Source organism: Lithobates pipiens, unplaced genomic scaffold (assembly GCF_037356315.1).
Source record: "Lithobates pipiens isolate NorthernLeopardFrog02 unplaced genomic scaffold, aLitPip1_a1.2 Scaffold_13, whole genome shotgun sequence".
Lineage (NCBI taxonomy): Eukaryota > Metazoa > Chordata > Amphibia > Anura > Ranidae > Lithobates > Lithobates pipiens.
In genome coordinates this window covers 105594998-105617145 of record NW_027507718.1, presented here as the reverse complement: position 1 = coordinate 105617145, position 22148 = coordinate 105594998, and the positions used below count along the sequence as shown (strand labels likewise).

Here is a 22148-nt window from a genome sequence, read left to right as displayed (position 1 = left end):
CAGTGTAAATCCATAGCCTTGAGGCGACCTGGGTCATTTCCTCCATTTGGATATAGCGTCAAAGGATCATAGTAATATTCATGTGAGTACTCGGCTACTATTATGTTGGTGTGTAAGTTTTATGTCATATGTACTTCTGAATCTGTATATATCTTGCAAATAACTGTTATCTATTCCCAAATACAATAGTGTTTCCTGAGGAAGCCAGTAAACAGCAGGCTGGCCTATTATATTTGTGGTATATTGAATATTATTCTTTATTTATTTTATATATACACTCAGTACAATTGAACAGGTGCACCTAATAAAGTGGCTGGTGAGTGTGTATATATATATATATATATATATATATATATATATATATATATATATATATATATATGGACATTTATTGGCTATGGCTTAGCAGAATGAGAGCCTTTTTAGGATGCCTCTTACAGTTGTGCTCATAAGTTTCCATACCCTGGCAACACATATTATTTCTTGGACATTTCTCAGAGAATATGAATGATAACACAAAAACTTTTCTTTCACTCATGGTTAGTGTTTGGCTGAAGCCATTTATTATCAATCAACCGTGTTTACTCTTTTTAAATCATAATGGCAACAGGACGAAAGAAATGGTTTTGTGCTATCATTCATATTCTCTGAAAAATGGCCAAGAAATCATAAATTCTGCCAGGGTATGTAAATTTATGAGCACAACTGTATGTATGCTATCTGAAACTGTATTAAAAAAATACTTTGATAGTTATAAACATTTTTACGGAATTTTGTAGTGATTTAATTTTATCTAGTCAAGTATTCACTTTTTTGGGGTTGAGATTGGCACCGTAAAATCCCTTTTTTTCTATTTTTGTTTATTTTTGTTATGTTTATGGATGTGGTACCATATTAGTGATTTGTGCTCCATGTTTTTTCTAGTTTTTTAGTAAAGGTGGACTAACCTTTTAAAGTTCTCACATTCCTTTAAAGCCCCATACATACTATCAGTTTTTCTGCTGAGTTTTTCCTTCAGATTTACCAAAACCATATAATATGAGGTCCTTAGGAATTTCAATTTGTATGCAATCAGGCAGGCCCTTCTACTACATGGTTTTGGTAAATCTGAAGGAAAAAGTCAGCTGAAAATCTGATAGTGTGTATGGGGCTTTACTGGTTTCAGTGAAATACTGCCTTCTCAGTATGGATATGTACTTGTTGGTCTGCAATCATGATTCACAATATTGGAAAAATTTTATCAGTAAACCTTCTTTGTAATAGAACTGAAATATATAGTAACTTAATATGAATGTATGATAATGGAACTGGAAAAAAAGGCTACACACCCAATTATGTAATGGGAAATTTCTTGCTTGTCTCTTAAATATGATGCATTAATGGTCAGTGCAATGTTTTAGAGGAATTGGACACACATACATACTGACAACGGAACAAATTTCAGCTTTCACAAGTAAATTATGTGAAAAGTTATTTCTGATTGGGTACTATCCTCTGCAAGCTTCTGTTTGCGTTAATAAATAACCTTCAGAGCTTGAAATCTGACAGTCTGAACATAAGCTGATCTTCAATTGCAAAGGAAGGTAAAGAGTCATCAGATTATATTTACTGATTTCAAAGGTTCCTCATTTTAAAATGAATACATTAGAGTTATTGCATAAACATACCTTTAGTATCATAATAAAATGATACCTACACATAAAACTTTTACCTACTAAAATACCTAAATTGGTAAGTTATTTCAGTTACAATGACTTATAAAATAAGAATATTTTGCACAGGAGAGAAATACATTTTTAAAAGATGTTTCTTTAGTTATCTTCTTCAAGAAAAAATTGTCTTGAAACTATATCAAAGCATCTAATTTACATACCACAACATCCTGCTGCAATAGCAGAGCACATGAAATAGCAGCTACTGTCAGTTGAAGTGAAGCTTCCTCTGTGTATTAAATACTGATCTTGGAATAAGATGATTTCTTATTGTCCTGTATGCGGCAAACCTGTTTATTTTGGTAAGTCATTTTGTCTGTTTCTCCTCTGTGTAGTTTTGGCAGCTACAACACTTTCTTTAGACTATAATCTTTTATCACTGGGTGGCTTGTGAAAACCAAATGAATTTCATGCCTACTATGCATACTGTGCTTGATGTTTAATTTAATGAAAAAGTCTTTATACTGTAGTTTTTTTTATTCTGAGTACTGTGTACATTGTTACTTTAGGTAAGGTAAACTGTGCAATACTAAGCATTCTATTATTTACATATATGTATTAATTTAATAAAGAATGGTGTACCTATTGCTCTATAAAAATGATAAGTAAATGACAAGAAGGAATGCACATTACCCTTGATTAAATATATGTAGCTTTAAATAGTAGACAAGCTTTTGTTGTCGATGAGAAATTATAGCTCCACTATACTAAATTTGCTCTCGTTTTAAAAATAAATTAGCTAGTGGTACGGTTAACAAGTTAAATGGAAGCTTTCATAATGATAAAGTTAAAAGGCTGCAATACCAAACATTACCAACAAATGAGAAAAGCCCTCTTGAACAGCACCCTAACTTGTTAACAGGTTAAGTGGAAGCTTTCATAATGATATATTTAAAAGACTGCAATACCAAACACTACCGACAAATGAGAAAAGCCTTCTGGAACAGCACAAACATGTTATTTTCCTAGTCTGTATGTTATCTGGTCACACAACATAATCCAAATGTTAAACTTTATCAATGGGGAAGGGTGCAGGGGACTATGGTAATATGCAGATGAAGGCAGCCAACAACAATCAATCAGAAATCAGCTTTTTAATTATCCTATACAAGAATAATTTGAAATCAGATTGCTTGCTATGGGTTAAAGTGATTGTAAACCCTTACAACACACTTTGACCTACAGGTAAGACTAGATTAAGGCTTACCTGTAGGTCCAAGAAATATCTCCTAAACCTATACGGTTTAGGAGATATTTGCCCAAAGACAGACACCGCTGTCTATGGCGCATGCGCCGTAGACAGCGGGGCACAGGCGCACTGAGCGCAGCATCTTCAACTACGGAGCTGCCGCGCGTGTCGGCTCCCGTGCGCATGCGCGGGAGTGACATCACCGCGGCTTCGCCGAATGACAGCGGCGGAGCTGCGAGACCCCACCGAGAAGATGGATACGCCAGACTTCAGGGGTCAGCGGTGACATTTCTGGCTCCTGTGTCAGGTAAGTGACACATAATGGAGTACTATGTGATGCATAGTAGTCCATTATGCTTTGCCTTTGCAGGGAATGGAAGAGGAAGTAAACTCATCAGGGTTTACTTCCTCTTTAAAGCATATCATCATTGCCATCTACACAGATTTCTCAATAACTCTAAAGTGTCAATGTAATTGCTATGAACAAGTGACGATGAATTAATCTGTCCTGGTTTTGATCATAGGGAGGATGTTTGTTAAATCTTACTTGAAATCCATGGAACCCAAACTCCATTGAAATCTAAAGGGGCCTGGTCATTTTCAGTTAAAGCTGTTCTCAATAAAGAGCCTTGGGACCTAGGCACTGTCACAAGGAATTCATACAAACACTTTAAAAGTGTAGCGGTACCCCCATAGGGGTTACTGAAAGTTGTGGTCCACCTGTCACCCTGCCCAGCCTGGCATTCACTTCCCAGTCACTCTTGAGACAATGAACAGTCCATATGTTTGTTTTGTATTTTATTGAGGGATTTTGAACTTGGATAGGGTAAGGGAAATTATGGGATGCCCAAAGTCAATAGTAGAATCGATTGGATGATTAGTTGAAACCTCTATTTACACTTCTAGAGCTCCAGTCTCCTCCAGCACAATACTTATTTGCAGACTGTCTCTCCCTCTCCTGTACAATACTTGGTTCCTGGTACAGTTAGCACATGGTAGGCCCAACTCTAACTCTGTCAGGCCCTAGCAACTGCCATTTGCAGGCAGGGACCGTGAGCCCCTTTAGTGTAGCAACAAAAATAGGAAAGTCTTTAGTGCTAGCTGACCTCCTGGATGCAGTTGCCCAACTCTACCGCCCATGACATCATAGTCTCTCCTGCTGGCGCTACATCCATCTCAGACTGCACTCTCCCAATCCAGCAACAATGTCAAAGGGATAGACAGTTGGAAGAGCAGGTTTTATCTGGAAATAGAAATGAGAGTATATTATTTGAGAGACAATAGCCACCAATATTGTTCAGTAGTTGTAGCATATTGTATGTAAGCAGTTTGGTAAGGTTGCAATGTAAGAAGGTGATACAAGGCATGTTTTATCTTGAAATAGATATTACAGTGTATTTTCTGAGAGGTCACATATATTTTTTTTGTGCCAGAACACCAGAATAGGCCACAAAAGAAAGGTACAATGCAGGATTTTCCCTGCAGCAAACATTAGAAATGTGGCAGCTTTGTAAAACTTGCATTTACTGGTATAGTTTTGAAGCACTGGAATAGGCCACCAAGTTCCAAGATGTCCCCCTAGCAAACATTAGAAGAAGCATTATGTGGCACGTTCACAGTGCTGGAGCAAACGTCAAGGCGCAACACAAGATCTACCCTGCTGAAATATTATAAATATTAGCTGCAAAAACCTTGTGTAGCAACTTTACAATGTTGTAGCACTGGTATAGGATGCAAAATTTGAGGCATAACATAGGATTTACCCTGCAGAAAACATTAGAAATATACCAGCTTAGATCCAGCTTTGGAAACTTTGTGTTCAACCCTTACAGTGCTGGAGCACTGAAATAGGCAAGGAGAGGTGCCAAGCTGGTAATGGTGGCAGGTAAAAAAAATGGGGTTGGATGGCTCTTATAAATTTATTCTGTAGCATTCCCAGTAGGGGTTTTGTAGTTATTGCCAATCCAAGGCATTTTAATAAAAGTGAGCTGGTCCACACTGTCAGGGGACAGGCAGATTTTCCTCTCCATAATAAAACCTCCTGCTGCACTGAAGGCCTTCTCAGACAGGCTGCAGGATAAGCCAGAAGCTCAAGCACATACTGTGCTAGCTCTGGCAAGTGGTCCAGCCTGTGCACCCAATAGTCCATGGGGTCATCAATACTAAAAGTGTGTGCATCAGCCGTAGACCTGATGGAGTCATTAATCATATAGTTCATGGACTGCTTGTGAGTGTTTTCTGCAGCTGGGCCTGTTTGCTGTGGTTTGAAAGAATATAAAAAGCAAAGCTGAGGAATTTGATGAGACAACTTTTACTCCTTTCAGAGAAGCATTAGTCATTAGACAAGATCCCACCATCATTAAGAAATGTAACAAAGCTCCGCCTCTTTGCTGCATCACCAGCTGAGTGCCCAGGCCCCCGAGCACCCCCAACACTGCATGCACTGCCTGCACCGGAGGAGACATGGCAAAATCCAAGCAGGTCCTCATCCTGGAGCCCCAGCATGAGCTCAAATTCAAAGGTCCTTTCAAAGATGTTGTTACAACAAACCTGAAACTATGAACCCCACAGAGAAAATGTTGGACTCCTTCTGGGATGGTGACAGTAGATCAGCTGATTACTTTGTATCATGATCTGATAGCATGGTCACCCTTTAGCAGTCCACCACTTTGATGACCATATCCTGGGCCCTTGAGCAGGCATTTAAGCCTAAAGGTCCCCATTTGCCACAAATTGTCTGCAGGAGAGGACCCCAAGTTTTCAGTGTCACTAAAGATAACACTGTTCTTAACAATTTCACCCCACCCAGACACAACTCCAAAAGTTTGAAGGAGGTGAAACATCTTGAAGCCATTCCTACTTTACCACCTGCGCCCAAAACTTTCTTCTTCTTCTCATATGCCTGCCCTGCCTTTTGCTGCTTCTGTTTAATGGGATAGAGGCAGTCAAAGGAATCTGCTGGCCCATAGACAGCGGAAACTCTCCTCTCCCTCCTGTTGCTGTACCTCCAGTGTTCAGTCTATCAAACCACAGAGTAGTGCTAGCAGAGGCACATGAGAAGGATTGTAATCCCCGCCTCTTCAAAAGTACCAAAATGTATCCCAAATGATGATCCACTAATGTAGTGAAAAGAATTACTTGAATTACACAGCTATGTATTGGCGGCATGCTGGTGCAGCCTTTGCAGCATGGCCAATATTGAGATTCAGTGCATTCCAAGCTGGCATAAAGATGCTGGACATGTGACATATAGTATTTTTCCTTCACTCCATTAGCTCTGGAAGGATGCTGCTGGAGATGGAGTAGTGGGTGTAGGATAATCCTGCAGAAGTTGAAGGCTTTGCTTGGCCCTACTCAGAATAGTCCTGTGACCCTTTTCTATACCTGATGTGACATATCGCAAGCCTCTAAAACCCCTTGTTAGGCATCTTCCACGTTTGAGGAATCAGATATTGCAACATGTGCTGCAGGAGAATCCTGTGGAGGAAGCAGAAGATGTGGAATTTAAGGAATGAGGTGAAGGGGTGTGCGTGCCTTTTTCTGCTGACCAGTCTCATTAGGGTGGTACTACCACTAAGCTCTGTAGTGCAGGATACTGTGCTTTCTCTGGCATTCAGTACACAAATGGCTGGTATATTTACCACAGTTGATACACTGCAGGCAGAGACTTCAGACCACAACAGTGCTGTCAATACCAGGTATGTTAAAAAGGCCCTGAGGATAGAAGTGGCCTGTACCTGTGTGAAAGTGCTGCCAAATAGATTAGGATCGCTGCCCCGTTCAGTCCTCTGAAAACTGCCACTGTCCCTGGACAAAATCCTCCCTTACTGCTGCTCTGCCTTTCCATCAGAACTTTCCTCCTCTTCAATCAGTGACAAGCATGGATGGTCTGCTACCTCTCCATTCACCCCCTCTTCAATGTTGAAGCCCACTTTGCAGTAAACTACAGTTGCTGAAACATTACGGCCTCCTAATTCTTCCTGTGTGATGACCCCTCCCTCTATGGTCCTAGAGGCATCTACCTCGCCCTCAATATCTGGCATTAGGAAAGCTTGCACATAACCAAGGTCATCTTCCTGCAGCAAGTCATTGACTGTGTGGTCAAATAATTCTGCCATCTGCTCGCTGTCAGCTTTCAAGGTTGTGGTGGGATTAGCAGAAGAGGAGGAAGAAGAGAATTGTTAGCAGCAGTGGCAAGCAACTGGCTGCTTTGTGCAAGCGAAGAGAAAGAAGACAAAGAGGAAGGCTTTATCAGCCATGCCCTGCCATGACAAAAGCCAATCAGCGAAATATGGTTACAATATAGTATACAGCATTATTGTTTGACCCAGCTATTTCCTGCATTAGCTTTCCGGGGCCACCATCCATGAAATGTGCATAATTTGCTTTGAACCCATGGCAACAGCGAGCCTGAATCTCATACCTAGTAAATACTAAAGTTATTAACAATCAATACTATAACCTTAATATCTGCCTATTTAATAGTGAATTGTTCCTGTACAGGAGTACCAACCTTTAGTATAATTTCTACTTCATACAAATAATGGTTTCTGTATGTGAAAGGCCCCATAAAGCAGGTCTGTAGATCACCCCACATATACAGGGCAGCCAGCAGAAATTTTTGGGCCCCTTACACCGCTTTAGTACTTGCCCCCCCACCCCGAGCCTGACCACCAACATTCCCCTTGCCTATGGGCCATCCTACCTAATCCGCACACCGGCCACGTCACATGTATGCATTCGCCCTCCCTTGTATATACATCAGCCCCCTCACACCTGTATATTTGTCAGCCCCTCCCAAATCTGTATATTTGTCAGCCCCCCCACAACACATCTGTATATATGGCAGCCCCCCACACGCATGTATATATGTCAGCCCCCATGCACCTGTATATATGTCAGCCCCCCTCACACTCCTGTATATATGTCAGCCCCCCATACACACACACACACCTGTATATATGGAAGCCCCCCTCACACACGCATGCATATATGTCAGCCCCCATGCACCTGTATATATGTCAGCCCCCCTCACACTCCTGTATATATTTCAGCCCCTCACGCACACCTGTATATATATCAGCCCTCCCCCCAACACCTGCATATATGTCAGCGCTCCCCTACACACCTGCATATATGTCTGCCACCCCTCCACACACCTGTATATACGTCAGAGCCCCCACACACACCTGCATATATGTCAGCCACCCCTCCACACACCTGTATATACTTCAGCGCCCTTCACACACCTGTAAATATGTCAGCCACCCCCCCACGCACCTGAATATATGTCAGCGCCCCCCCACACACCTGTAAATATGTCAGCACCCCCCCATACACCTGTATATATGTCAGTGCCCCCACGAACACCTGTATATTTGTCAGCCACCCCCCACACACACACCTGTATATATGGCAGCCCCACATACACAAATCTGTACACACACAAGCCTCTGGTCCCTCCCTTACACAAACAGCCCCCTCTCTTTCCCTCACAGCCCCTATTTGTAACTTCCTACCTGGTCCCAGCTCATTTTTACAAAGCTGGCATGTTGCTAAGAAGCATAGTACACTGTCACATGAGGGGTGCACATGCACATAGTAGCCAGAGGTGGCAGTAAAGAGCTCAATGTAAAAAATCAATGACACAAGAACTGCAGAAACTGGGAGATAGTCTCTGTACTGCACAGCATAGATCCCCTTTATCCGTCCTGCCTTCTTCTGGCCCGGGTGGGCACCTCGGGCCCCGGGGCCCATACAGTTGTAACGGTTGTACCCCCCAATGGCGACCCTACACATATATGTATGCATCATCCAGAAAAAAACTTGCCTTAAGAGCCCTTTCACACTGAAAGCGCGGGAGCGTTCGGCGGTAAAGTGCCGCTAGCTTTAGAGACGCTTTTCGTCCTCTAGCGGGGCACTTTTAACTCCCCGCTAGCGGCCGAACAAAGGGTTGAAAGCACTTTGCAGGCACTTTGGCACTGCTGCCCATTGATTTAAATGGGCAGGGGTGCTTTAGGAGTGGTGTATTCACCACTCCTAAAGCACCTCAAAGAAGCTGCTTGCAGGACTTTTTTTGACATCCTGCCAGCGCAGATGAGGCATTTTTCAGGTGCTTTACAGGTGCTATATATATTTAGCGCTAAAGCACCTGAAAAACGCCTCAGTGTGGAAGAGGTCTAAGTGAATTCATTGATTCCGCATACGCTCTTTCATATAATCTAAATCCTACAGAAAACATTTTAGATTAGTGTTCTTCATTAGCAATGTGCTGTTTGACATTTGCCCAAATATAAAGTTTCTGCAATATTATTCAGCTGTCAAGTATTATCATGTGAATATTTTGGCTGCACTATATTATACATTGATATCACTGGACAATACATGCATATTGCTTCCTGAACATTTTTGGGTGTCTTAAAGGTTACTTTCACACTGGGGTGTTGTGAGCGCTTGTGGTAAAGCGGTGGCGCTTTGCAGGCGGGTTTGCATCGCTGCCCTATTGTTTTCTATGGGAAGGGGCGCTTTAGGAGTGATAAATACATCGCTCCTACATCGCTCCAAAGATGTGGTTTGCAGGACTATTTTGACCGTCCTGCAAGCGCACCGCTCCAGTGTGAAAGTTCGAGGGCTTTCACACTGGAAAGAAGGCAGCGGCTGTTTCAGGGCACTTTGCAGGCGCTATTTTTAGCCCTGTAGTGCCTGAAAAGTGCCCCAGTGTGAAAGGGGCCAAAGTGGGAATAAACCCTCCTATCATTTTCAGCCAAGGAAGTTGCCATCTTGGCCTCTGTTTAACCACTTGACCACTGGGCACTTAAACCCCCTTAATAATCAGACCAATTTTCCGCTTTCTGTGCTCTCACATTTTGAATAACAATTACTCAGTCATGCAACACTGTACCTATATGAAATTTTTGTCCTTTTTTTCACACAAACAGAGCTTTCTTTTGGTGGTATTTAATCACTGCTGGGTTTTTTATGTTTTGTGCTATAAAAGAAAAAAGACCGAAAATTCTGTAAAAAAATGTTTTTCTTAGTTTCTGTTATAAAATGTAGCAAATTTTTAATTTTTTCTTCATAAACTTTGGCCAAAATTTATACTACTACATATCTTTGGTAAAAATAAGTAGATATGTGAACACTGAAATATTTTGTTTTGGAATTTCGTCAGACACCATAAGCCAAAGATTCGACGTTTGTATGTTTTTCGCTGCTTTGTCAAATTTTTGTCGTTCATGTTGTATATAGTTCAAACAGAAAATGGACTGGTGATAGTGATCACTGATCAGACAGGTAACAATATAGGGTACATAGAATTTCAATCTATAATATAGACTCATAATTATAATTATTATCATAATTATAATAAATCCCCCCCCCCCCCACAACACTGGGCAGCCTCTGAGGCTATCACAACACTAGCAACACTAGTATCACTATCAGGTTCACAACACTAACACAATAGCAGCAAATTATTATAAAGAAGTTAAGTTGAACTGTAGCTTGCTTCACTATTGTTCTGCTGCTGTGCTTATGCTTAATTGCTAAATCATTTAGGCTATCTGACAAACGGACCAGCTAAGACTGACCGTCTTCTGAAATGATTCAGTGTGTGTGTCTCTCTCTGCTAGCAATCGTAAGTGAAAGTAAGTTGGCTGTACGTGTGTACTTATTTTTAGCTATTTTACTGCTCCTCCTCTTTGGTTACAATCAGCCAATCAGCCTCTTTGGTTACAACCAGCCAATAACATTCATCATCATTATTATTTTTATTTTACTTCCCCCACCCAATTTCAGCAGCGATCTTTTCTCTCTATGTCAAATCTTTCCTCTCTATGTTGAATCTTTTCTCTCTGTCAGGTCACCTTGAGGCGAGGTGACAGATGCACACCGTAGGGATCAGGAGTGCACTGCAAGGTTGTGGACCCTACGGCTGACTGCTGCGACGGGAAACAGGTCCCACTGGGGTTACAGGTCCCACTGGGGTTAGAGCGTAAGATTCCCTGGGGCGCGGAGTCTAAGAGCCAGCAGGTGTTCACCAGAGCCTCGAGTGGTGAGGATGGACTTAGCTGCAACTGGCTCCAGGTCGTGACCCCCAGGGTCCCCCAGCTCACACCCACAGTAGGCAACAGGAGGATAGGGATGGTGAGGGACAAAGCCAAGGTTGGGGCCACAAGCAGACAGAGAACAACAGAAGAGCACACGGCAGGTAACAGGAAGCCAAACACACAAAGGAATACACAATGGTTGATCAGCACTGATGGTCTGCAGTGCACAGGTTAATATAGGGCTCCCTGATAGGGCCTGGGGTGGAGCCATGCTTAGAGGAGAGGTTATAAAAACCTGAACACATGAGGGGAGGTAAACAAACACAGGAAGATCACTGCATAACCATGACAGTACCCTCCCTCTTACGAGGCCTCCCCCTCCCCCGCCTGGGTCCAGGCTTAAAGGGAAACTCCAGATGGAACCTCCTTAACAGACAGGGAGCAAAGACCTCAGATGCAGTGATCCAAGACCTCTCCCTCAGGGCCCAACCCTTTCCAAAGTACAAGGTACTGAAGAATGCCTTTACGGACCCGGGAATCCAAAACTTGACTAACCTCGTATTTTAGATTATCCTCAGAGACCGAAACAGAGGTAGGGAGAGGACGAGAGGACTTGGGGACTAAAGGCTTTTTAGGAATGGGTAAGGGCATGAGAAGATCAGGAGTCTGAGCAGGGTCCCCCACACCCTTAAAGATGAGCTGGGCATCCATAACAGGACCACCAGACTGGGCAGAGGTCAGTGGATCCCTGAGGTCAGGTTGGTTAGAAAGTGACATGTCACAAGAGTCAAGCTGGATAGCTGCAACACAAACAGAATGCAGAGAACCCTGAGAAAAAGATGGAAAACCCCTCCTGGCCGAATGAGGTATTCTATCCAAAGGATGGATTGAGCCTCTTAAATGGGTTTGAACGGACATAGTAGCAGTAGGGTGAGGCCATGTCACCGAAGGTGCTGAACAAGAAGCAGGAAGCTCATTGGACTTGGCTGCAACTGGCTCCAGGTCACGACCCCCAGGGTCCCCCAGCTCACACCCACAGTAGGCAACAGGAGGATAGGGATAGTGAGGGACAAAGACAAGGTCGGGGGCCACAAGCAGACAGAAATAGTCAGGGACACGCCAAAAGGTCAGGATCACAGGCAAACAGGGATAATCAAAGACACGCCAAAGTCGGTAACGGAACAACAGAAGAGCACACGGCAGATAACAGGAAGCCAAACACACAAAGGAATACACAATGGTTGATCAGCACTGATGGCCTGCAGTGCACAGGTTAATATAGGGCTCCCTGATAGGGCCTGGGGTGGAGCCATGCTTAGAGGAGAGGTTATAAAAACCACCAGGTGGAAGTGGCTGGCCTCTTAGTCTGAACACATGAGGGGAGGTAAGCAAACACAGGAAGATCACTGCATAACCATGACACTCTCTCTGTCGAATCTTTTCTCTCTATGTCGAATCTTTTCTCTCTATGTAGAATAATCCTGGACTAATGACTAATAGAGTTAAGGTTAGGCACATTCGACCACAGGTTCTATAGACACAGATTGTTATTGTTAGCATCATGTCGAATCCCCTATCTGTATGGAACTGTTGTCACAACAAAACGAAAATAAAGCATTTATTTATGTCGGATCTTTCGTTTTTCGGATTTTGAACTTTCATTATCGTTTGTTAAAACGATAACTAAAATACCTGAAATTCGGACGAAAATGCATTCGGACGAAAACTAATACACATGTCTAAAAATAAGTACACATCGGTGTATATTATTTGGTCTGTGTGAAAGTTATAGAGTCTACAAGCTATGGTGCCAATATCTGAAAATTGATCACACCTGAAGTACTGATGGCCTATCTAATTTCTTGAGACCCTAACATGCCAGAAAAGTACAAATACCCCCCCAAATGACCCCTTTCTGGAAAGAAGACGTTCCATGGTATTTAGTAAGAGGCATGGTGAATTTTTTGAAGTTGTCATTTTTCCCACAATTCTTTCAAAAATCAAGATTTTCTTTCCTTTTTTTTTCTCAAAATTGTCATTATCAGGTTATTTCTCACACATAGCATATGCATACCAAAAATGACACCCCAAAACACATTCTGCTATCACTCCTGAGTATGGCGATATCACATGTGTGAGACTTTTACACAGTGTGGCCACATACAGAGGCCCAACATCCCTGGAGCACCATCGGGCATTCTGGAGCACCCAGGCCAATTCTGACATTTCTCCCCTACATGTAAAAATTATCATTTATTTGCTAGAAAATTATATAGAACCCCAAAACATTATATTTTTTTTTAGCAAAGACCCAGAGAATACAATGGCGGTTGTTGCAACCTTTTTATTTCGCACGGTATTTGCGCAGCAATTTTTTGATTGCTTTTTTTTGAAAAAAAAAACTGTTTTGTGCTTTAAAAAAACAAAACAGTAAAGCTAGCCCAATGTTTTTGCATAATGTGAAAAATGAAGTTACGCTGAGTAAATAGATACCTAACGTGTCACCCTTCAAAATTGCACACACTCGTGGAATGGCGCTAAACTACTACTACTTAAAATCCCCATAGGCGACGCTTTAAAAAAAATTACTGGATACATTTTGTGAGTTACAGAGGAGGTCTAGGGCCAAAATTATTGCTCTCACTCTAACGTTTGCAGCGATACCTCACATGTGTGCTTTGAACACCGTTTTCATATGTGGGCCGGACTTATGTATGCGTTCACTTCTGCATGTGAGCACACGGGGACAGGGGTGCTTTAAAACATTTTTTTTTTTATTGTTCAAATACAATTGTTCAAATACAATTTTTGATCACTTTTCTTCCTATTACAAGGAATGTAAACATCCCTTGTAATAGGAATAGGGCATGACAGGTCCTCTTTACAGTGAGATATAGGGTCAATAAGACCCCAAATCTCCCCTCTAGACTGGGAAGCCTGAAAAAAAAATGTTTCTGGCTTCAATCGTAGTGGTGAGTCAGTAGAAGCACCGGAGGACAGCGGGAGGGGAGAGATGTCCCCTCTTGCCTCCTGTAAGAACAATCAAGCAGCAGAACAGCCGCTATGATTGTTCTTATGGTGTAGGGAATCGCCGGCTGAAAAAGCTGATATCTGAATGATGCCTGTAGCTGCAGGCATCATTCAGATATCCCAACACAAAATCAAGGATGTCATATGATGGCAAGCGGGCGGGAAGTGGTTAAAATGCTTTTTTTAACACAGCTAAAAGTTGTCCATTTACAAAATATTTATAACAGATAGCATGTACATAGCAAAAATGACACCCCAAAATAGATTCTCCTACTCCTTCTGAGTACAGTGATACCACATGTGTGAGACTTCCACAGCCTGGCCACATACAGAGGCCAAGTACGGCCGAGTATGGCCGAGCATGGCCGAGTATGGCCGAGTATGACTGAGCATGGCCGAGTATGGCCGAGCATGGCTGAGTATGGCCGAGCATGGCTGAGTATGGCCGAGCATGGCTGAGTATGGCCGAGCATGGCTGGGTATGGCTGAGCATGGCCAAGCATGGCTGGGTATCACCAAGTATTGCAGGGTATCACCGAGTATGGCTGGGTATTGCAGGGTATCACCAAGTATGGCTGGGTATTGCAGGGTATCACCGAGTATGGCTGGGTATTGCATGGTATTGCCAAGTGTGGCTGAGCATGGCCGAGTATGGCTGGGTATTGCAGAGTATGGCTGGGTATTGCAGGGTATCACCGAGTATGGCTGGGTATTGCAGGGTATCACCGAGTATGACTGGATATTGTAGGGTATCACCAAGTATGGTTGGGTATTGCAGGGTATCACCGAGTGTGGCTGGGTATTGCAGGGTATCACCGAGTATTGCTGGGTATTGCAGGGTATGGCTGGGTATTGCAGAGTATGGCTGGGTATTGCTGGGTATGGCTGGGTATGTCAGTTTATGGCAGAGTATTGGCAGGGTATTGCTGGGTATTGCAGAGTATTGGCAGGGTGTTTCTGGGTATTGCAGAGTATTGGCAGGGTATTGCTGGGTATTGCAGAGTATTGCTGGGTATTGCAGAGTATTGGCAGGGTATTGCTGGGTATTGCAGAGTATTGCTGGGTATTGCAGAGTATTGGCAAGGTATTGCAGAGCATTGGCAGGGTATTGGCAGGGTATTGCAGAGCATTGGCAGGGTATTGCTGTGTATTGCAGAGTACTGGCAGGGTATTGCTGGGTATTTCAGAGTATTGCTGGGTATAGCAGAGTATTGGCAGGGCATTGCTGGGTTATTTGCAGAGTATTGGCAGGGCATTGCAGAGTATTGGCAGGGTATGGCAGGGTTAATTGTCAGTGAGCAGTGCTGTGGGCACTACAGATCTAGCCCACATCGCTGCTGCCACCGATCTCTTCCTTTCCACTGTACCAATCTGTACAGAGAGGGGAGGGAGGAACCGGCGACATGACATGATCATTTGATGGAGCAATCACGTGGTAAACGGCTGTGATGAGCTGCCGTTTACTGTGATCCATGATGCAGAGGACCCGGCGGTCATGGGTGTTCTTGTGTGCGTGCCCCAGGGGGGCGCGCAAGAGCGGGATTCTGGGAGGACTTCACTGTACGCCCTCCCAGAGTTAAGCAACCACCTTGTAGAAAAATGAAAAAGTGAGCCTTCGCGCTACTATGGAAAAAGTGCAACTGAAGTGAATATAAATCTAAACAGCTGATGATGAAAGTATATAAAATGTATGTATAAAAATATATAAAATCACAAAGTGCACGTGCAAATATATAGTGCAAAAAATGCAGCAAGACGGAATAGTGAACACAAAACTAGCAAAAAAGTGATAACGAAGAAAAGAGTCCTGCGCAAATGATGCCAATACTATATATATAAATATATAAATAAATCAAAATTAGCTAAGTGCAAAAACAACATGTGAAAAGATCAAATAAAAAATAAATAAATAGTCCATATAATAATAAGCACCAAGAAATGTTGAAAAATGATGATGAAAAAACAATGAAGTGGACAGTCAGGGCTCCCAGAACTCTCACCTTAAGACAGAGAAAACAGGCTCATCAAAAAACACAGGGGGTCTCCAATTTCATTCCTCATAAACAGCCATCAGGGAAATCCAGATAAAAGATGCAAATACCTCATTCGGCCACTAGAGGGCCATTATTAGCATGGATGCTTATACTGTTAATCCAAGGATGTATTCCGTAGTGTATGGCTCAAAACAAGAGGGGAGAGGGGAAGGGAGAGAGAGAGGAGGCTCCAATGGTGTAGTATAAAACGTTAAAGGATCAATTTATTAATATAAACAAGAGACTCTCACATTAAAACTAAGAAAAAACAGCACAGCAAGATAAATAAAGATGGTGGCGTGGCATCTTCCGCCAGTCTTACTCTACTTCCTAAGTACTCTACTAAGTACTATTTTATAAAAATCTTCATTTTTTTTTTCAATTTATTCTTATATACTGTATATTTTAAGTTTCCTTTGTGCTTGCAAATTCTGGTACACCTGTGCATGGTAGCCAATCGGCTTCTAATTACAGTTTATTCATTTAAGCTTTGACAAAAAAACTGGAAGCTGATTTTGGACTCTCCAGTCTTAGTAAATCAGTTGCTTTGTGTAGCTCATGCATGTGGAGCTGGTACAGTGTGGGCATGCCTAGGCATGCTTAGACTGGATGGCTGCTGCCTGTAAAGATGCACAAATGCTGTTTATTTAATTGATATCAGTTTCTATGTATTTTGATGCATTAGTTTCAAGGCATAGCATGGTCTATGCACATATAATTTACATAACAAAAAAATATATATTTAAAGACTAGATATAGGATTTGTGACAACAGAAAAGTCTTGCCAATGTTGGAACAGCTGTGATATATTCTTCTACATTTATGGCAAGTACATATGTAAGCAAAGATGCACTGTACTTTGATTGTATTTTGGTTGTAAGTTTGGTGATCAATAGACATGTGCAGAACAGAAGATGTTGTTTTGTTTAGTTTTGGATAGATTCGTTATGTTACTACCATATTTTCCGCTCCATAAGTTGCACCTGACCATAAGATGCACCTAGGTTTTAGAGGAGGAAACCAACAAAAAAAAATATTCTGAACCAAATGATGTACTAAAATATTTTATAAAAAATAACAGAATAATATTTCTACACTGACAACTAATGTAAGGGGGCAGCCTACACTGATCCCCAATGTAACTGGGACATTTACACTGACCTCAACACAACAGGAGTATTTACATCAACCACCAGTGTAACTGAGACACTTACACTGACCATCAATGTAACAGGTGTATTTACAGTAACACCCACCCCCATCTCTCTGCTAATCTCTGCATTCTTATCTCCCTCTCAGTACAACTCTGCTCCTCTAACTCATCATCTGCTATCCACCAAACCCCTAGTCTGCTAACCTCTGCACTCCAACCCTTCCTTCCCATTCAACTCTGCACCTCAAACACCTCCTCTGCTCACCTCTGCACCTCAAACCCCCTATTTTTTTTTTTTTTTAAAAAAGGTTTTTATTGAAGAAGATAATCCAGATTACAATATTGTCTTCCAACAGATAGGAAGTTCAATGAGAACAAGACGGCATATATTATAAATGTATGTAATACAATTTATGTATAGGCATAAAATAAATATAACATAGGGTATATAAAAGAGAGTTTGTATAACCAGTTAAACCAAATGAAAGCTTATCTGTAAGGGGGTTTATGAGGGTTAATATTATGAACAGTTAGGAGTATAATTTAGTTTTATGCGGTAACAAGACTTATGATCTGTGGGGTTGGTCCGTTTCCAATATGGTTGCGTGAGGGATGGGTTGTGGTGGCTGGTTAGGGTCTTACTGAAGGGGTGTTTCGGAGGATTATTGGATGATAGTGTATATGCCCAGTAACTAATCCAGAATGTTGGAGAATATATGGAGGAAGCAGGTAGGTGGGGGGGGTCGATAAGTGAGGTGGGGGAAGCAAAGGGTGGAGGGGCATGTGAAGAGGGTTTATCAGGAGTAATGTTTTCCTCAGTATCCACCAGAAGCCCTAGTCTAGCTTCTTGATTGTGCGGAATTATAAGTTGGAAAGTTGGTGAGCATACTAGTGATATGCTCATGATAGTGCAGGGCGGTCTTGTGTCAAAGGTAAATAGTATGGCCAGAGTACGGTCAAGCTTCTTTCATTTAACTTGCTAGATCGATGAGATAGTGTGTGGGGTTTTTTAAACAGCGTCTTGTATTCATCAGTTTTATTCAAAAGTGTGTCCAGCAGGCCCAGGTGTGTGAGAATTTATATGGGGAATCTTTAGCAATATGGATTAATTCTTCCATCTCTGAAATTTTATTGATAGTATTACACCATTCAAGGATGGTGGGGATATGTGAAGATCTCCAGTGTATTGGGATGCACATCTTGGCAGCATTGATTAAGTGTATTACCAGGGATTTACGGTATTCATGCGCCGGTACAGTGGAGTGGTGAAGTATTAACTGGGCTGGGGTATGCTCCATGGAATATGTGGAAATTTGTGTTGTTAAATCATGGAATTGTGTCCAGAATTGTTTCAAAAGTGGAAACTACCATAGAATATGCATTAGGGTGCCAGGTTCCCTGGAGCATCTCCAGCATTTATTTGGTATGTTTGGATCATATTTATTGAGTATTTCTGATGTATGATACCAACGTGTCAGGGTCTTCTAGTTATTTTCCTGAGTTGAGACTTTGAGCAAGCCTTTGTGAGCGATTCTGAATATCCTTTCCCATTGCTCATTAGTTAGCTCTTGTTGCAGATCTCTTTCTCAACTTGAGCATGCTTTTCCAGAGTTAGCTGTGACGTCTGTAAAAAAGATTGTTGTGAAATTACGCGCTGTTGGGGATCGGATTGGGAGCAGAGGTTTTCAAATGGAGCGACTTATCAGTTGTTCTCACAGGGGGATTCTAAAGTTTCGAGTAGGGATTAGCTTACCACAAAGTATTTTGTTTCAGGCGAGGTTCCAAGACATCTGATATCCAATAGGTGCCACGACCATGGGTTGTGGAGAGAATAAGTCAGAGTTTTCAAAGCTGCATAAGTCCATGGTGTTTCTGTTCAACACGTTGCTGTCCCGCTTGGGAGGTAATGGTTGTTGTTGCAGAGATTTTGCCAGGATATTAATCAGTCTTTTGTGATGGGTGTCTTGTTGTAATGAGCAGTTGTGAAGTGGTTGCGTTTAGGACTGGGGTAATGGACCAGTTCAGGTGAGGCGGTTATGAGCTTAATCTGGTATGAAGATAGGTAGGCTAGTCAGAACCTTCCTGATGAGGCCTTCTATGTACTTGAGAGGCCATTGGGCTGTTATATCTGGCACTTCTGGTATTTGTTGTTCTGGGTGGCCTTGGTGGAAGTCATCTCGAACTGGAATGGCATCCATAGAAGTGGTTTGTTGTGGATGGGGAACGCGGAAGGTGTTATACCAGTCTGGTATATCAATTTGAGGCAAGTTTAATGTTTCACAGAAAGCATTTAAGTCTTCTGGAAGTCTCAGGTTAACCCTGCAACCTTGGAAGGCAGAAGGGGAATTTCCACCTATATTGGATCCCCTTGGTGAGAAGTAGGTCAAGCCGGGGTCAGAGGTCGTGTCTCTACTGGAGGGTGATGGACAAGAGATCCTGGAATATTTTGATGTCTGTGTCTTGCCCTTCTAAGAAGCTCTTCTTTGATTTTGAAATTTACCAGGTAGCACACCACATCTCTAAGCAGGTCAGTATCTTTGTCCCTGGGTTTCAGTGCTCTATGCAGGCATTCATATTCAATGGGGAAATTGGGGGGTCTGCCAAGGAGATCATTAAATATGACTATAGTTGCCTGGGCTAGGCAAGTTGTGACAGCGACTACGGTTGTCCAGGTCTTCCATATGTCTGTGTAGCTCCCTGAGTTGGTTATCATGTGAGGGAGGACAATTGGAGCTGTTGGATTGAGGTGTCATGGCAGGATGTTGTTGCTTCAAGGACATCCATCCACATGGATACTGTCAGGACCTGGGCTTGATCCTGGGACCTCTTCGGTGTCTGGTGTTGACCCATCCCACTGACTCATCTGGCTGAGCTCTCTGGGATGCTGGATAGCTCCCTGCCTGATCTATTGGACAATCCTATCTGATCCATTAGATAACCCTGCCTTGTGGTTTGATTGCTGTTGAAACTTGAACTCCTTGCTCCTCCCATGAACTTCCTATATAAGCCTCGTCTCAGCACTTCCTCTTTGCCAGGTTATTGTGCCTTCTCGGGCCAGTGCCTTGCTCTTGTCTTCCCTGCTGCCGTCTGAATTTTGCTACCATACGTGATCGACCCTTGGCTTGTGCCTTGACTACTTGACTGCCCGATCCCAACCAGAAACTACTTGTGGCTTGATTACTGACCGCTCTCTTGTTTGATCCTTATCTGCTCATCTGCTTCTGGACCCCAGCTTGCTCACACCCTTGTGGGGCAAACCTGAGGACTGAGACCTGGAACTAGCATGCAGCTAAATCCATCTCCACCATCAGGAACTCTGGTGAACACCGGTTAGTACTGCACCTCAGGTGAGCCTGTGTCATCTGCCAGGGTAACTGCCTGTGTACCTATCCAGCTATTCAGTGGTAGTCCTGCAACTGGTCTTCAAGCCTAATGCCTGATTGTGATGGCTACAGAAAGAATGTCTCTCCTGAGGTCTGTAATGGCAGCTGCCAGGTTGGCTTTTATGTCTTCCGCTACTAGGCGCAGGTCCTGCAGACTGAGTGGCTAGGTGAGGGGGTGTCTTTATTCCCAGGCTGTGTGAGGCTTCTGCCTGAGGGACAAAGGCTCGAGGAGGAACCTGTGGGGGTTGATTACAGAACAATACCTTGTGCTTCTCTCTCTCTAGCAGCTGAAGGTTGGGAAGAAACAGGCTTCCAGCTGGTGCAGAGAGCTGCACAGGGCATCATTCTACCACCGCAAGGATCTCCCTATCAGCATCCCTGGTTGGTCCATATTCGCTTCATAAGACACACAAACATTTCCCCCCATTTTGTGAGGAAAAAAAGTGCGTCTTATGGAGTGAAAAATTTGATAATATCAATTTCTTTGATTCGTTTTTTAATTAGTTTAGTTGTGTTTCAAATTTGGATCGGTCAAAAAATGATTGAGTGATTCAAAATCTGTGTGAAGAATAGTTGGTTGTTAAGGAGTGGGACCAGGAAGTCAGCCACCACATCCTTAACAACCGATGACTTATCAGCTGTAAGCGGACTTCGCCACTGAACAAAAAAATGCTGGTGATAGAAAAGTCATAAAAAACAGCATAGGGTCTCCCCCTATCCATACAGGTCTCATATGGATTGGGTCTCGTATGGATTCTAAGGGGAACCTTGCACCATTTTTTTAAATGGGTGGGGTCCCCTCAAAATCCATCCCTTTATTTGAGCATGCAGCCTGGCAGGCCAGGAAAGGGGGGTAGGTGAGCGCCTCTCCATCTGAACCATATCAGGTCACATGCCCCCAACATGGGGGGTTGCTTTCTAGTGGGAGAGGCTCTTCCATACAACCCTGGGCTGTGGTTGTGGGGGTCTGTGGGTGGGGTTCTTATTGGAATCTGGAAGCCCCCTGATCCCAGCCACCAATGTGAATGAGTATGAGGTACATAGTATCCCTACCCATTCACCAAGATAGTGTAAAAAGTGAATAAAGACACAAGTTTTTGACAATTCTTTTATTAAAAAATCAAAAACAACGTCCCCCGATCTAACATTAATCACGCCACCTGCCGCACTGCCACACTGAAAAAAGAAGAGGAAAAAAACTCAGACCTTGTTGAAGACTCCCTGATGACTGCCTGCTCCTCCGTCTGACATTTCTTAATAGGTAAGAGGCGAAGTCACTTGATAATGTCAGCTGGTGGCCCCACTCCCTTGTGACATCACCAAACCAGCATGATTTCAAATCATTCAGAAAATTTGGAATTAGTTAGAAAACAAATAAACAAAATAAATTTCAACTAAACTCATTACTATTTTCTTTGGAGATTCAGGTACATCCCATAACCAAAATTTTGACCCAATTTACATTTGGACCAAAATTAATTAAACATGTCTAGTGATCAAGACAAGACTTATGCCCTGTACACACAGTCGGACTTTCCAACGGAAAATGTGTGATCGGATCTTGTTGCCGGAAAATCCGATTGTGTGTGGGCTCCTCCGG

General features: G+C 42.8%; 1 protein-coding gene across 4 annotated transcripts in view; it reads left to right on the top strand.

The window, feature by feature from the left end:
• The first annotated feature begins 1890 nt into the window (after window positions 1-1890).
• LOC143974216 (cysteine-rich protein 1-like) overlaps window positions 1891-22148 on the top strand; it is an 82135-nt gene continuing 61877 nt past the window's right edge. For 2 of the 4 annotated variants that reach the window (XM_077475375.1, XM_077475374.1), the window contains exon 1: window positions 1905-2014. Coding sequence is in view for 2 of the 4 variants with exons in the window: in XM_077475376.1 (XP_077331502.1) it covers window positions 10502-10547 (46 nt within the window). In the remaining 2 variants the exon portion in view is untranslated. Of the gene's footprint in view, window positions 2015-10458; window positions 10548-22148 lie in introns of all 4 variants that reach the window. The other 2 variants (XM_077475376.1, XM_077475377.1) reach the window with 2 other exon arrangements.